Below are 17,390 nucleotides of genomic sequence, written 5' to 3'. Positions count from 1 at the left end.
AAGGTCATTCCAAATTGGATGAAGTGAAAACACTAAAAATATAGCCTGATACAGAAATTTTATGGCCATATAAATGTTTCAACGGTGCTCACTGAATAACAACTATTTCCTCTCGTGTGGCCCAGTTGAGTGCTTGATACATCTATTTTTTGGTCGTACATCCTAAAATTATCTTTCAAAAAGGATGGATGGGATAGATTTCACACAAACATATCTGTGGGGCCCACCCAACATCTTGCGCAGAAACTTCCTGTGAAAGGCTTTTGCAGGAAATCCGGGTCCGTTGTTTTGGTAATTAATCCTCGGAATGCCGATCCACGAGTGATTTAAACGCAGCTTTGGAAAAGATGGGCCCGTTGGGGTAGGTGGACTATGGTGTTAATTTTAAATCTACCCCGAACATCTGATGGGTCACCTCACTTTACACCTAGGGCTCAAATTTCAGGCCCATCCATCTTCGGGTGGACCACACAACTGGAAATAGTTGATAAAGAAAAGTTCACCTTCCAAACTATTTACGTTGGCGTGGCCTACTTGAAAGATGAATGGATCTGAATTTTGTCCCTATATAAGTTCTCCTTAGTGGATCCTAACTGATGAATGGCTTAGATCTTAGCAAATATGCCCCTTTACATAACTTTGACATGCATCTAAAATCCCTCAGTATAGGTGTATGCATTGTATAAAATGGGAAATTTTTCCATTAAATGCCCAGCTAGTTGGACCAAAACTCACGGTCCAACTAATTGTGTGTGAGCATTACTATATATATATATATATATATATATTGATAATGGCTGCTCTTTAGACCATGCACTAATTTTCCCATAAACACACTTTATGATGATCCTTATCTTTGATATTTTGTTTTTTTTAGTTGAATGCCAGTTGGAGATTCTTTCGTTATTTTAAATTCATCTACAAATAGCGATGGTCAAGATCATTTGTCCCGTGTTGGTTTTTACAAAGGCCCATATAGAATAGAGACCACAAGATGAACGGCTCAAATCATCAAACCACTTAGTGTGTGGGTTGCAACACATGCTATATCCTGAGTCATGACAAAGGCAAAATGAACTCTTTACAATAAATCACATACGCACATCAGGCAATCCACCCCATCTCCGACTCATGCTCGCCATGGAATCAAAAAACTAGGCAAATCCAAAACTCAGGTGCACCACACAAGAGAGAATGATTGGAGCAGGATAACCGCTGTAATTTTGTGTGGAGCCCACTATGGAGGATGAAGGGATACCCTGAAAATTACACTATCCCAAAACTTAGGTGGTCCATGATTTAGAGGCTTTAGGCATGATTTTACATTGTTCCTATGGTGTGCCTACGATTTATTTTGGGATCAAGGCCAGTATGGGTTGGTGCACCTAATTTCATTTTCTTAATAATAAAATAACATATATTTACAAAAATAATCCATCATTATCTAAGCCATATACCAACTAATTGAGATTGGCTACACGAATCATGTTTTGTTATTTCACTCTATCAAAGACTATATCTTTAGTTAAACCATGGTCATCAAATCTTTTATTACTGCCACCATCCACATTATTTTAAGTTTTTCCCTTACCCTTTTAAAGCCTTTAAGTTGAACTGACTCGCTCTTAACAAGTGTTTAACAGTTTATCATGTGATTCATATGGCAAACATGCACATCCAAAATGCCGTGATTATTGTAGTCTTGTACATGCACATGGAATGTTAGACCTTGGCATTTTGCAATAGATACCCTTTTAGGAACCCTTCATAGGGGTTTGCGGGCCCATATACGCTTACATTGCACTGCACATGCCATCTTGACAAATGTGTGGAATATCTTAACTGAATTGCAAAAGTTGTATTCATTACCATCCTATAAAATTCTGCATATTTGTGCATCTAGTTCATATTCGTGAGCGCATGGTGATTAGGGCTTCACTAATGTCCCCACCTTCATGGGACATTGCCACTCCGAACTGTTTATTCATTCATGCAACTAGAAGCAAGGCATGGTGCAAAAATAATGCTAATTGGAATATCCTAAGCTTATGATCAATAAGCCATGAAAATGGACAATCAAGATTGGCTAGAGAAACAAAATAGGTCCAATCATCATCCAGAAACATCTACTAGATAGATCCCACTTTGTATTTTTTTGTATTTCGTATGATTCTAAAGTAAACCTTTAATTTGATCATTCTAACCATGTGATTTATGGCTCATAAACAACAGTTGATTGTGACAAATTGACCATATTCAAACGGTTAGGATCATCCAATCAATGTGATTCTTGCACCATGGATTGCTCCTAGTTGTATGAATAAATAATTGGTTCATATTAACGACAGGTCACTCCACGTACCATTTAAAAAGTTTAGGGACCTCGCTAAATGTCCCTACGCAGGTTAAATGTAGATGGGGCTTATAGGTGAGGTTGTATCAGTAGCTCAATTAAAATGAACACGAGAAAGAGAGAGGAATCGAACCGCTTCACTCGCGAAAGTCTCTCGAAATGATATTTTCGACTTTTGGGTCATGTAAATGGGTTGTATTAAATGTACATGGGTTATATGTGATGTATGATTGACTTGAATTGGAATTGCAATTATTGTGATTCAACTTCGACTAAAATAGCTTGAATCTCATTGAGTTTTAATGTCACCAATCACCATTTTATTTTTACACATTTGACAAGTGCAAGTGATCATGGGCCAGTTCAACTATCACATAGGCTGGGCATGGGTAACCCTTTAGATTATTTTTTGACATGGTTAGGATTGAGCTAGCTTAGAGGATTTTGGGCCAGGGTTGGGTAGCACATAGCCCAGCCTAACCAAGAATAACTTGCACATGCGCACAATGGTAATCCACCCATTTCCCATGTGTGCTGCCACATGTTCAACCTGAAACCCAAAAACCGGGCCAATCCAAGCGGATTGGCTGGTGTACCACACACGAGCTATATAGCTGGTGTAGATACGTGTGGTGCAAAGATGAGCGGAGACGCTCCTCGAGCTCCAAGTTGTACCAACGGTTCAAAAGAGATCAAAGTTACATGGCCCCCACAATGATGTATTTATTATAACCACACCGTTCATCCATTTTTGGAGATCATTATAGAGCATTAGAAAAAAATGAATTATATCCAAATCTCAAATGGACCACACCAAAAATAGTAGGGAGGATGATGATTTTCACCCTAAAATAATCGTAGGGTACACTACAACGTTTATTTCCTATCCAATCTGTTAATAAGGTCAAAAATACATGGATGAAGAGGAAAAACAAATTTTATATTGATCTGAAACTTCTATGACCCGAAAAGGGTTTCAATGGTAGATGTTCAATCCCTCACTGCTTTTTGCAGTGTGGTCCACTTGATATTTAGATCTGTCTTATTTTTAGGCTCAAGACTTAAGACGAGCTCGTAAAATGGATGGACAGTTTGGATATAACACATACCTCATGATGGCCCCACAGAACTTGTTGACGGCAATACACAGCTATATAGCTGGTGTGTGGCACACCAGCCAATCCGCTTCCTGTGGAGCCCACCTTGGTGTTTATATACAGCCAATCCACTCATTAGGACAAGATAACCGAAAAAAGCACACTATTCCAAAACCGAGGTAGGCATGAATTTAGAGGTCAGGCATGATTTTACATTGTTACCCAACGTATGGCTATGATTTTCAAACTGTGGGACGAAGACGAGCATGGGTCACGGCACCTAATGTCGTTTGATTAATAATAAAACAACATACAAAAGTAAAGGTGGGTGCATCATTAAAAAAACAAACAACCACCCAAAAAAAAAAATCCACATTCACATGGGCAGCCCATCAAATAGTTGGATTGACCTGATTTTTGGGCATCTCATTTTTTTTATGAGTCCATCTTGCTGGATGGGCAAAATATCATAGAAACACCGCAGTGGGCCCACACACCAATTAGTTGAATGTATGACAAGTTGTGTGTGAGCCTCTCTTTTGCAAGAGAAATGCTCCTCAGCACAATTTGTCAGTTGTCCAACCAGCTGGCATACGGAGCCCACACATATGTCCAACTAGCTGGCGTATACGCCCACCATGATGTTTATTATGATATCTCACCTATCCAAAAAGGTTGTTCCACCGTGAAAATGGAATGCCCCAAAAATCAAGTCTATCCAACCATTAGGTGGCACATACCATAAAAAACAATGAACTGTCCAAAAAAACCCAGCATTCATGTGGGATCCATATATTGTTTGCATCTACCTAATTGTTGGGATCCCATTTTATGGTGGGACAACCTTGCTGGACAGGCAAAATATCATCCAAACACCTTGCTGGACAACCTTATGTGTGAGCATCTCTTTACAAAAATTCATCTAAGCCTCACCCCAGCTAATTTGGGGTCCACCACACAGATCTTGTTCCATCATTCCATTCTATGGAAGAACAGTATCTTTTAAATCTTTTCTTACTACCTCCATGCACATTCTTTGTGTCTTCCCTTACGATTTCAGAGCCTTCAACTTGCACCAACTCACTCTATCCAGTGTCCCACTGTATATTACTGCATACAGCCAATATCATGGCACTATGCATGCCTGGCCAATTTCAAATAACTGCCCTTCAGAGACCCTGACTTGAAGCTTGTAATCCTCATATGCACCTTCACACATTACATAACACATACCTACGTGAGTGGGATATCTGAGCGGTTCAGAATGTGGGCTTCACTGTCAAGATGGCCTGACTAAAAAATAAGGCTAGTTTGCTTGTAAGGTCGACCACCCCTGACAAAAAAACAAAACAATAGACATTTTCTAAGCCAAGGTCAAGATCCAATGTGGAGTGGACTGGCCTGATTTTTGTATCATCTTCATGGTGGGGCCATTTTATTCACCCTTCAGATGTTTCAACCGCATACCAGATTGGCGCCTGTGCTGCATGCTTACCACCAAAAAAATCCTTCGAATTCAAGCGTGACCCAACAGATGATGATCAGACTGATTTTTGGTTCGTCTAACCATCGTGGCGGGTTGCATGAGTTGGAGGGTTGGATGTCATACAAACATGACGTGGGCCCCATGATGCTGTTAGGGATTATTTGGGAGTGTATAATCAGTGTTATTGATATATTTGGGAGAGTGTACTTATGCGAGTTGAAATCCAATCCACATCAAACACACCAAAAGCTCATTTTTCTAAATCATATCAAAACTATGTGATTCCATTTTACATGGATTCTTATTAGCACCGATTTGCAACTCTCTCTCTCTCTCTCCAATGGATTTCAAATATAGGCTACCAAACATATTCACAAGGATTCTAATGAATTCTAATTACAAGTCAAACACAATTAGTGATTCCAATTCACATGAATTCCTTAGTAACTGCTAATGCATATCAAAAGAACACTCTCAAATGAGACCTTAATAGAAAAGAAAAAAAAAAGGAAATATAAATGGGCGGTTTATTCATTGTATGCCATTAAAAAACAACTCTTTGTATTTTCAATTACTCAGTAGCATTGTTTGGTATTGTTTGGTATAAAAAAATTGGGATTTTCAATTACTCAAGGCATTTTTTTGGTTAAATAAAAAATAAAGAAAGAAAGAATAGAAAAGAAAAATGCATTTGATGGCAACAAACCAGCAAATAGACCTGTTTGTTCAGTGTGATTATTGGGCTACGATCAATCTGTGATTTGGGCAGCTTGGCTTGAGTTACATGTATACCATTGAGATCAATCTGTGATTTGCACAGCTTGGATTGAGTTACATGTATACCTTTGAGTTAGACTGTAGCTCTGCATGTATACAGATTGCCATACCTTGACAATGGCAAACAACTGGCCTTTTAAAAACCATGCCTAGAGGTTTGCAGGCCAGGCCCCATATGCACCCCCACATGTCGCGCACACACCAACCTGACAAATGATTGGGACATCTGAGCACTTCATAAGGTGGGCTTTACTGTCTAGATGACCTGAGGAAATAATCAGGCCAGTTGATTTTATAAGGGGGATCACCCCTGTACAAAAACAATGGACACTTTTTTCTTTTTCCTTTCAAAAGACAATATAATCAAGATTCAATGTGAAAATGTGTGGTAAATCTGAGCAGTTCCTAAGCTGGGTGTCACTCTCTAGATTACCTGGAGCAAAAATCAGGCCAGTTGAGTTATAAAGTGGACCACCATGGACCAAACCAATGGACAGATTAAAAAAAAAAAAATCTTTTCTTTCTTTCTTTAAAAGCAAATGGTGAAGATTCAATAGGAACAGCTGTAGTGATAAGTGCACTTGCCTGATTTTCATGCCAGGTCGTCTTCACGGTGGGCCCACTTTATTCGCTCTTCAGATGCTCCACCACCCCATGACAGATTGGCACTTGTGCTGCATGTAAAGGTTTGTGTGGGGGGTGCATGTATAGATAGTAGTGTGCACACTATCTATGACCAGATCCGATGGTCAAAGAGCCATGTATCTTATAGTGATGCAGCAGATTTTTTGAAGCTTTCTCCACCAAACAATGTGTATGGACTGATCTAACAATAGCCAAGACTTATAAATCAACCAATTACAGTGCCTACTGTTTCAAAAGTATGTGGTAGTACCTGTACATGTTCCAACATAATTTGTACAGTCTGATTGCTGTTAGGGCCACTCGATGAACAGTCCAGATTATATGCCACCCTTCTAGAAGAGGAAACTGGTTTAAAAGGCTCGATTTTGCAAATGAGTGGGGCCCACACTAGGCAGTTCAGGCTGCGGAATGCACCACAACAGAGCTTACTTGGGTTGGCAGAGCTTCCTTAATGTCACTGAGGTCCTTCTCAATTGATGGATCTCCTGCCCTTCCCATACCTGAAACCCCCTCTTACGGTTTATCTCATGCTTCCAAAGATACCGAGCTTCTCCCGACATGAGGACTAGTGATCCGGGAGACAAGAAGACGGGAACCTTTCTAGTTAGAGAACCTTCTTTCTCTTCTTCTCCATTTTCATCTCCATGAGCTTCTCTTTCAACCCGCGTGAAGTGCATCACGCAAGCAGATTCTAGGGAGATGATCGCAATTCCATCATCAAAGCGCATGAGGTCCACATGACCGCATATTCCCTGGCCATGTGCATACATGCTAGTATTAACTATGCTCTTCCATTAATAACTTCAGTATTAATGAGAGAGAAACAAATGGACGATCGATGCAAATGAGTGGTATTTTGCTAAGTCTGCATGCCCCTCTAGTCATGGCCGCACATGCCAGATCAGCATGTGTGCCATGATCTGCCGTGTGTGGCATTGGAGCTGTGGATCAGGTGTGTGTCTGTGTAGATGACCCGACGCAAAACTAAGGTTGGTTAGCTCATCAGGTGGGCCACATGTACAAAAACAATGGATGGTATAAAACAACTGCCAACACAGGGGACCAGAACAAGTTTTAGGATTTGTAGTTGATTTGAAGTTTAATCTACTTCTTGGTGATGTTCATGTGTGACTAACATGAATACTTGCGCAAAAGGATAGCATGAGGTTGCCAAATTATGAAAGAAAACTGACACATACAGGCAAGATACCACAACTAGTGGAGACGTACCATCTGCCAGCGTGCCACTTGCATAGGACATGAGTACCATTGAAATGGTAGGCCCTGCTGTGGAGATCGCCTGGGACAAAAATCAGGCCCTTCTGCTTATCAGGTGGGCCACACTGTTGGATTAATGGAAAACCAATACCCTGACTCAGCATATGGGCATGGCCCACCTAGTGAGGGAACTAGCCTGATTTTCAAGAGTGGTGATCATCGTGGTGGGGCAGACTGCTGTAATGGTACTATTGTTCTACAAAAGTGGCATGTTGGTGAGAAAGATGCTACGGAATCATTGCCTGTATGTGATCAGTTCTCATTCTGAAATAGGAAGTTGAGCTAGATCCTCAATTCACAAGATTGATAGGGGTCGTGGTCATGCTAATGGCCAATGATTATTAGTCAGATGGAAAAATTTTCAAGAAATGACTTCAGAAACGGAGAGAATATGCTGCGAAATCTATGAAATGCATTAGTTAAATCAAGCTAATCAAACAGAATATAAGTCTGAAAAACAGAAGATAGGAGGTATTTATGGAGCATGGATCTATAATAACATTAGTTATTGAAAATGAGAAACAGGTACTTTTAAGGCCTCATTTGAACAAAACCGGATTTCCAGGAAACCGGGTTTTAGTGGGTCACCTGACAACAGTTCAGCCCTCTCTCCATCTTTAGTTTGGTTTCTTTCTCAGAAGAAAAGCTTCACAGTAAGATCTACTGCTGGTGCGCTGTCAGTGGGTGGCCCAAACAAATCAGCTTTCCTAGACACTTGGCTTCGTGATCCAAATGACGCCTTCAAGAGGTATGCTAATCCCTCATGAATGTGGGAGAAAAAGGCGCCATGTGTCATTTGTTTGGTTCACATAGGTGCAGTCAATCAAGTAGAAAACAAGCATCATACTCGGATGTGTGTGGGCCTATGTCAGTCAATCAAAGGGCATTGGGCACTTTTCTTTTAGGCATGGTGACCGTCAAATCCATGATATTGGAGAAGTTATGCTCGCACCTCACCTGGTTGGTATACGTTTACAATTAGTTGATCAAAGAGTGGCTCTCTCCACAGCAAGTCCGATGCCAAGGGACATGCTTCCGCATCATCTTGTTTAGGAATCGTCTCCTCGCATAACTCGGAAAAGAATTCGCTACAAAACACTGCCTCACGGATAAATCCAGAGAGTTCCATTGCCCACTCTGGAAGATCTCCAAACCGCATAGCCTTCAGCAAAAAGATGTATCAGTAAAATAAATGCAAGACTGTCGAGGATGCGTCTTTTGAGTATGATGAACCACAAATGAACCCTAGACCTCTGTAGGAGGAAATGGTTACATAGCCAACCTCAAGAACCTATTTGATGCTTGTGTCCTGTGGAAGTATATGTAATTATGTGTGCGTGTGTATGTTTGTTATGTACCCCAGCAGAGCAGTATAACATTTCGTTCAAACTAATACATATATATATATATATATATAGGGAAATGATAGTATAAGGTCGACCTCATGGGAAGAGGTCGAGCTGTGTGGGCCCCATCGTGTTGTGTGTTGGACATCAACGCTACATTTGATAGGTCCCCTTTAGGTTATGGGATATCTCAAAAATCATCCTTATACAGAACTTAGGTGCGCCATACCATCTAAAACCATGTGAAGACATGCCTAAAACATATAAAATCACTTGGTGGGGCCCACCTGAGTTTTGGATGCGGCTCAAACTTGATCTGGCACCTCATCCAAGTGGGACACACATAATGGATGGGCTGGATTTGTGAACCACATTTCGGTGGCCCAATAATCCGATATGCAGATTGTGATTGCGAAGTTGAAGTTTTGTATCGTGCCTAGATGCATCCTACGCACACAAGGTGCTCGATGAAATGCTTCACTCAACCTTCATGGGGATTCTTTACAAATGGTAGATCCTTCCTTCTCGGTTCATCTCCTCTTCCTCTATCAAGCATGTTTATGGTGTGAGTGTCCCTCCACTCAGTTGCTTGTTGTGAGTGTTGTTGCACGTGATACACACAAGTCATCATATGCTAATGTGTGTGTTCTCTCGAGTGTTGCACATGATGCACACTCAGTTATTGTGCAAGTTGCACTAGTTTGTGAGAGAATTTACATGTGGACGACAAGTTAGTGACTCGATTGTTGTCGAGTTTTGTTTGTTATGGCTATGTTGTATTTGTGGGGGAGCAATGATCCACGCTTATTATCTTCATTTTCTTTGTATGTATTCCAAGCTGGGCATGATTAATATACATGCTCCAGCTTGAGGGGGAGTGTGGAAGTATATGTAATTGTGCGTGTGCGTATGTTTGTTATGTACCCAAAGGAGCACTATAACATTTCCTTCAAACTAATATGTGTGTGTGTCTTGGTCTTTAGACCAAGCAACACACACAACACACTTGCCCTAGCAGTCGTCTCTCCTCCTCCCTTTTTCTCCTCCTCTCCCTCTTCCATATTTCTTTATTTTATATTTATACTTGGTATCAGTAGAAATATAAAATAAAAAAATATGGAAGAGGAAGAGGAGGAGAAAAGGGAAGAAGAGGGGAGACAGCTGCTAGGGCAAGTGTGTGCGCGCGCGCGCCCACACACACACACATATTAGTTTGAAGGAAATGTTACAATGCTCCATTGGGGTACATAACAAACATACACATGCACACACAATTACATATACTTCCACAGTGTCCATCAGTCAAAGTTATATATTAATGTTGTGAGCTTTGCTAGTTGCACACGCGTGTGCAATAAAGCTCATATATGCACGCGCATGTACCAGAATGGCCCATAGGTGCGTGATCCAATCCAGCCCTCAAGTTCATCCGACCATATACATGTTTCCCCAGAAAATAAATCTGATCCACTTGGTAAGTGAACCCCAATACTGGAAACAGATGGATGGGGTTAGAAAACTTCAGCCAAGTTTTCCAAAGCCGTATGTTTGTTTTGTTAACTTTGGCCCACTAAATCAGTGGATCAACCAGATTCTTGGGCTAGGGAATCAATATAGTGGCGCCATTCTGCTGACTGGGTTGGACCTCAGACATATAGTGCCACGCTGACAAATGTGTGGAGTGTACATGAGCTTTATTGCACACATGTGTGGGCCTAGCAAAGCTCCATTGTTATTATTCAAAGGGGGGGAAAAGTGTATCAAAGTTCACATTGGTGGGCAAAATTAGAGTTGTTAAAATAGCACTGAAATAATATAAAATTGTTGAAGTTTGCTGTTCAAAACAAAAATGACCCTTTATAGAGAGCATAACAAAAATCAACTCCAAAATAACGAAATTAACTCAACAATCCAGAACTAGTTTTCTATCACTTCAATATATGCAGAGTGGAAAATTCAGTTGCTATGCTCAACAACACATTACGAGTCTGGTGATTTTGTAAATAAAGCATATCATGCCCTGCTTTGATGTAGTACATGAGATAGATACTTGCTGAAGGGAAATTCATTCATCAGTATGATCCATTGCATTAAAGACCTTGACATGAGTGATGTAGAACCGCCATGGAAAATGTAGGAAGAAGATGGGAGATGGAAGTTAGGGTTTTGTAGAGACTTGAGTTGCACTTCTAGAAAGGGAGCAACACATTCTTAGGAAACCCGTTGCAGTTTTTTTTTTTTTTTGAAAGATGAAACCCTTTGCAGTTTTAAACACGAGTAAACTGAAATTTGATTCATTAACATCCTTTCCCACACAGCACCATAAAGCATATGCAGAGATTTAAAATGCTAATTCAATCTGAGCCATTCATTGAAGCTAATTTGAACCATCTGTATTGATAAATACCTAAAATGGCTAGAATTCCGTCAACCCTGTCACAACCACACAGCCCATAGGGAAATCGCCCAACTCATTCATATGAAATCAGAATCGCGTGATTTTGGGCTTGTTTGGAAGCAAACTCAATTGGCTTCCGGACTTGAGCAGTTTCATGTCACTCATACATTGTTTGAAAGTAGTTCACAAAGTGACAAAATTACTACAGAAACTTGCCCAACAAGTCACTTACTAATAGTTGCTATAGAAAATATTGATTTGTGGACTTATTGACTGGACCATGCATGTGGAGCCACAGACTGATCAATTACTACTGTGGGTGTTGAATGTATGTGACCTGAGAGCTAATCAACCTCATATGATTATTAAACCTTCATATTAGTTTGTTTACTATGATCAACTATCCATGGAAGCTTAGAATGGCTAATTAGGGGTTAGTGTGCAAGATTTCTTCGATAATCAAATTGCATAACGCTAGCAGGGATTGAGCCCTGGATTACTAACACACACTACACCATCTCTACCAGCTCATCTAACGAGCGGGAGACCTATTTTCTCTTTTTTATTCTTCATTCTTCTTCATTCCTTTGCATTTATAGGATCAAGTGTCCATGCATGAATCAGAAGAGCAATTGCAATTCAAAAACAAAGTGTTTATGAACATGAATGTGAGTGATGGCACTTCAACAACATAATAAGTTGCAGTGCAGGAATATTTTTTTAGGGAATATTTTTGCCTGTAAAACAACAAATATTTTCAAGTTCCGTTGACAACTTCATATAGTTTCTCTCAAGTCACTTCAGCATAGGCAAGCAAATAATAACCAAAATGTTATCTTTAAAGTGATAGCTTTTTGAGACCTTTCTTCAAGAAAGAAGCAAGAAGTGCAATAATGTGATTTTAGTGAATAGGTGCACTAAAATAAATTAAATGGTGACAATTGAAAGAAAACATTGTGACTGACACCGAGATTTTAGATCCAAAATATGCAATCATTACGGACATCTAGGTTTAAGAATATCATTGGTGAATCCAAGATAGAAAGATTTTTCTTTTTCTTTTTTCTCTCTCTTTAAAAAAGCATGGAACTTTTGGAGGACAAATAGCAAGTTCTAGGACAAATGGGAGGCATATGAGTACCTGATTATGAGAAGCTTCAGTGAACCATCCTTCTGCATGCATGTCTCGTGAAGAAAAATGTGGGACTTTGTCATAGTAGCACAAAGAAGACTTTAAAGTAAAAAAGTTTTATATGTGCTAAAAGGAGGTTTGCTACCAAGACCCACTACCAGAAGCGACCAATTTCTCCTCCCTCTCTTCCATCTTCAAGGTAAATGTCACCTGAGTCTAGGATGATCAGGACAATAGTCTAGCGGGCCAGCTGATAGATGAGCCATAGCCCAAAATCATGGCGATTGGATCTTCTAAGTCAATGGTCCGCAAATAAACAATTAGAATTTTTTAGTAAAAGATTGAGCAACTATCCATTTCAACAGGGAAAAGTTTGCACCAAAAGGGCAGCTAAGTCCATTCCACACAGTCGCATCATTTTTTTAGTTAGCGTCCATCTAGTAGGATTTAAAAATAAAATAAAATAAAATAAACAAAAATATGAAATAAAATCCCAGCTAGATAGAGATCAATGAGAATGATTAGATATGATTGGGTAATATTTTGTAATTACTGCTATCTTTGGGATATCCTAATCTTGGACATATCCTAAGTTTATCCTATAAATATAGTTGTTATCAAATAATAAATTAGAAATTGATTGAGCAATAGGAGGTAGATCCCCCTCGAAGAGGATCAAACACTTGTACCTGCTCTTGGAGCAAGGACCATATCATTTGATATCATACATCAATTCTAGGGATGCCCAAACTCGCCACACAAGCATAGCAGACAGAATCGATGGAGGCTAAGGTCGAAATGTTGGAAAAACAAACTCAACAACATTGTAGATTCTTGCGGGAGATCAAAGAGACCATGTATGCCATGACCCTCCAATATGAGTGGCTGGCATCATTTTTTATCAAGGATGCAGGAGATCATACCAATGATTGAGATGCGCAAAGCAAATCAGGTGGACCTAAAAGTAGGCCGAATAGAGATAGAGCGGTACCCATTTAGACAAGTACACACATCTCGCCTTCCAAAGTTTTGTGGCAAAGATCCGACAAGTTGGGTCAATCGTGCTGAATAATTTTTCTAGTTGAGAACATGCCAGAGTATCAGAAGGTTCTATTAACGTCCTTTCGTTTGGAAGACGATGTGGTGCAATAATATCAATGGTACAAGAAAACACAAGCAACCTTGCCATGGGCCAATTTCATAAAGGCAATGAGCATCCGTTTCGGACCAACTGAATACGAAGATTTTGATGCCGCACTCTCAAAATTACTACAAACGACTACAAACTAATTTCGAGAGGCTCGCAAATCAAGTTGAAGTATGGACAGAAAAGATGCCTGTGTGTTGCATCATTGGAGGGTTAAAGGAAGAGAATTGGGCCAGAACTTGAATATTCCAACCTACAGCTTTGGTGGCCACAATCGGGTGTGCGTGCAAGCAGGAAGAAAACTCCAACAACTTCAATGAGACCCGACCAATACCCAATATTACTTCAATGATACCCAGAGTAGGAACATCTATATAAAAAGAAAAAAAAAAACCGTCTTTGGGGGGTCGCCTCACTATGATAAAAGCGGTGCTTTCGAACCTGCCTTTATACTTCATGTCCCTTTTCAAATTCCCAAGTGCGATTCTGGATAGGCTCAAAAGACTTAGACGAGATTCTCTATGGTATGGAAAGGAGGACAAGAAGAAATTTCATCTGGTTGATTGGAAGGTGGTATGTCAACAAACTCAAGAAGATGGTGCAAGTGTTAGAAACCTCAAGAGTATGAACCGGGCCCTTTTAGGAAAGTGGACTGGGAGACTTGGAATGGAATCTGGAACTCTATGGAACTCGTTGGTTAAAAGCAAATACGGCGAATCAGAAGGAGGGTGGTGGACTAGAGACTCCATAGCATATAGAGCCTCAACTTTATGGAAAGGTGTGTTAGAAATGAAACAGGAGATTCTTAAAGGTATTGGGTTTAACATTAGTAAAGGCAACAATATCCGCTTTTGGGAAGATATTTGGGTGGGAGATCAAGCTTTAAATGATGTGTTTCCAAACATATATCGTCTGGCCCTAAATCGGCTTATCTCGGTAGCTAACAGTTACAATACCCATGGGAATGAGATTGTCTGGAATCTTTTATGCAGAAGGAATCTTCTCGATTGGGAGATCGAAGAGTTAGCGGCCCTTCTCACTCGTATTAGTAGCAGCAAACCTGATCAGCTTGGAACAGATAGGCCGGTGTGGAGATTTGACAAATCGGGCGCCCTGTTGGTCAAATCCCTTTACAACTTTATCAGAAGGAAACTCGAAGTCCCTGGAGAGATAATGACAGATAAAGTGTGGAAATACAAGCTCCCTCCAAAGAGTACGGCCTTTGGCTGGTTGGTTGGTAAAAAGAAGATATTGACAGTTGATAATTTGAGCAAAAAAATGTATGATTATCACCAATATTTGTCTCTGTTGTATGGCGGACGCAGAATCAGTGGATCATTTGTTCATCCATTGCCCCTTTATCAATCATATCTGGACAGTAATTTTCTCTTGGTTCAATATGTCCTGGGCCCTCCCTAATTCGACAGGTCGGCTGCTCAAAGCTTGGCATGGTGTAGTCCTTGGAAAGCAAAGAACGTTCGTCTGGAGAATGGCCCTTTTGGTAGTTTGGTGGGAGGTGTGGGAAGAAAGAAATGGGAGATGTTTCAAGGGGGAATCCAACTCGGTCGGGTCCGTATTTAAAAGAGTCCATTACCATATTTTTGAGTGGGCCTCAAATGTGTTTCATTTCAAGGATTGTAATTTGTTTTTGTATGATCGGTAATTGATCCGCTATCTCAGCGGGTTGATCCCCTTCTTGTAACTCTCCATCTTTTAATACAAGTTTCTGTTATCTCTCAAAAAAAAAAAACCCGTCATGGGCAGATACGCAAGCATGCAAAGAGAAGGGCCTGTGTTACAATTGTGATGAAAAGTTGGTGATGCCAAAGAGGAGATTGAGGAAGATGAACCAAAAAGGAAACGAATCTTGAGGACAAGGTTCTTTGAAGAGGGGTGGAATGTTATGATTTTAAAATAAAATATATAAAAAAATATGAAGAAAAAATAAATTCATGGCTAGATACGGATTAGTTTGATTGGGTGAAATTTTGTATTTATTGTTGTCTTTGGGATATCCAAAACTTTAATAGATCATATTCTTAGGTTATCCAAATATTGATAGATCCTAGGTATTCCTTTAGATAGATCCTATGTTTTCTTATATATTTATTTCCTGTCAAATAATAAAGCAGAGATCGATTCCCGAAGACCATCATTCATTGTCATGTGCACTAGGATGTAGATCCCCCTTGAAGAGGATCAAACACCCATACATGCTCTTGGAGAAATGAACATATCACCATCAATGTAGGCCCAGAAGATCAACAGTTCTGATCGCCCTAGCTTTGTGTCGCATGAACGGTGGAGATGGTAGAAGGAAGAGAATGAAATGATCGATCAGTGTTACTGCTTCCCATTTAAAATAATGAAGGCCAACTCTAGTTCCCATGCTAGAGGTTCATTATATAGCATGGGAATGATGGAGCCCACATAGCTGCATGTAGAGATGATCTGCACCATCCATTTGCGGGACCATATGTAATGGATGGGCAATGTACAATACCACATTGATCAGACAAGCCTATCCATGCAATTTGATGATTGGTGCATTCATCCATCAAGGGACTCATCATGGATGGGCCAAGGGACACAGACCTTGCCGCTGCAGCAGAAACCTACCAGCTACCAAATTCTCAAAAAGATCCCTTTGCATCAATCATGCTTGCCGTTTCTCCGGCCAATGTAGCAGCATGGCTGGATGATCCAGACCGTCATTCTACTAAACCCTACCATGGACAGGCAACATTTCTTGAAAAACACTAATCAGATGATCCTAACCGTCCAAGTGGTGGCATCTGAAGTAACGGCCGAAGAGGAAAAGGATAAAAAGTCCATCCACCGGTTACACTAAGATCAACCTATCAGCATTATTCATTTTTTTTTCCGTGCCCCTGAGCCATCCAATGTATAGCAAACCAGATAAACGGTCTGGATCATCCAAAGAAGCGCACATCCAGGCCCCAGAAATGGATATTCCTGGAATGAATCTCGAGCGCGACGAACCGAAGAAGAGAAGACTCACCGCGTTGGATCGAAGAAAGCAACGAAGATTGCCGCTCCGGAGAGAGAAAGTCGCTGCACAACCATAACCCGTCGATCTCCTTTACCCTTTCCCAGCTAGGGTTTTTCTCCCCATGTGTCTGCGACGGACCGAACGAGGAAACAACGCATAAAGGAAAAAGAGCAGGAAATGGCAAAAAAAGGGAAAATGCAATTGGACGAAATCGGAAACGTACATGGATGAAATCGGACCGTTCGTTTTCATCTTCGGTGTCTGATGATGATTCTCCAAACACTGCTTTTAGAATTTGCTTCTGATCTTCCATCAGAAGGTGAGGGTGAGGCGTCTTGCTAACGTTCACCGGGTCGTGACGAGCATCACTGCTCGACCCCGCTCTTGAGTCTGCGAGGACGGAAGGCAGTGTGTTTTGAGTAGAGCTGTACACGAGCAGCCTAAGCTCGATAACTCGCTCGACTCGACTCAGATCGAATCAAGCCATGTTTTGGGCGCTCGGAATATTTTGAGTCGAGTCCGAGTTGGATGTAGCTCGACTCAACTCGACTTTAAGTTAGTATATAAAGGATTTTTAAAAAACCCAATCTAATCGCCCGACCCTACCTAGTACCCCAAACCAGCAACCCTACTCGTTCTCCCTCCCTATCGCCCAAATCACCTAAATCGACCGTTCGTCCGGCTACATTACCTTCTTCCAACGATTGTCCGGTGACAT

The 17,390-nt window shown here is 40.6% G+C and overlaps 1 protein-coding gene across 2 annotated transcripts; it reads right to left on the bottom strand.

Annotated features, from left to right (window-relative positions):
* Nucleotides 1-6,218: 6,218 nt before the first annotated feature.
* LOC131230767 (uncharacterized) lies at nucleotides 6,219-17,127 on the bottom strand. 2 transcript variants are annotated; one of them, XR_009164092.1, is made up of 6 exons: nucleotides 16,896-17,127; nucleotides 16,682-16,799; nucleotides 12,522-12,553; nucleotides 8,589-8,798; nucleotides 6,609-7,110; nucleotides 6,219-6,387 (listed from the first exon to the last, which is right to left on the bottom strand). XR_009164092.1 is itself a non-coding variant. In XM_058226736.1 (5 exons), the coding sequence occupies exons 1-5, from the start codon at nucleotides 16,983-16,985 to the stop codon at nucleotides 6,784-6,786; spliced, it is 777 nt and encodes a 258-aa protein (XP_058082719.1). In that variant the 5' UTR covers nucleotides 16,986-17,127; the 3' UTR covers nucleotides 6,531-6,783. The 2 variants fall into 2 exon arrangements, 1 of the variants encoding a protein (XP_058082719.1); XM_058226736.1 differs by lacking the exon at nucleotides 6,219-6,387 and having other exon boundaries at nucleotides 6,531-7,110.
* Nucleotides 17,128-17,390: the final 263 nt, after the last annotated feature.

The sequence above is a fragment of the Magnolia sinica genome, chromosome 17 (assembly GCF_029962835.1).
Source record: "Magnolia sinica isolate HGM2019 chromosome 17, MsV1, whole genome shotgun sequence".
Lineage (NCBI taxonomy): Eukaryota > Viridiplantae > Streptophyta > Magnoliopsida > Magnoliales > Magnoliaceae > Magnolia > Magnolia sinica.
This window is presented reverse-complemented; position numbering and strand designations above follow the sequence as displayed.

Bases quoted from the DNA above. Each gene is read 5' to 3' on its own strand.
- LOC131230767 (XM_058226736.1), bottom strand. From the start codon at position 16,985: ATGGAAGATCAGAAGCAAATTCTAAAAGCAGTGTTTGGAGAATCATCA. The intron at 16,800-16,895 runs GTACGTTTCCGA...GGTCCGTCGCAG, and splicing joins AACGGTCCGATTTCATCCAT to ACACATGGGGAGAAAAACCC. The intron at 12,554-16,681 runs GTGAGTCTTCTC...ACATGCATGCAG, and splicing joins GCTTTCTTCGATCCAACGCG to AAGGATGGTTCACTGAAGCT.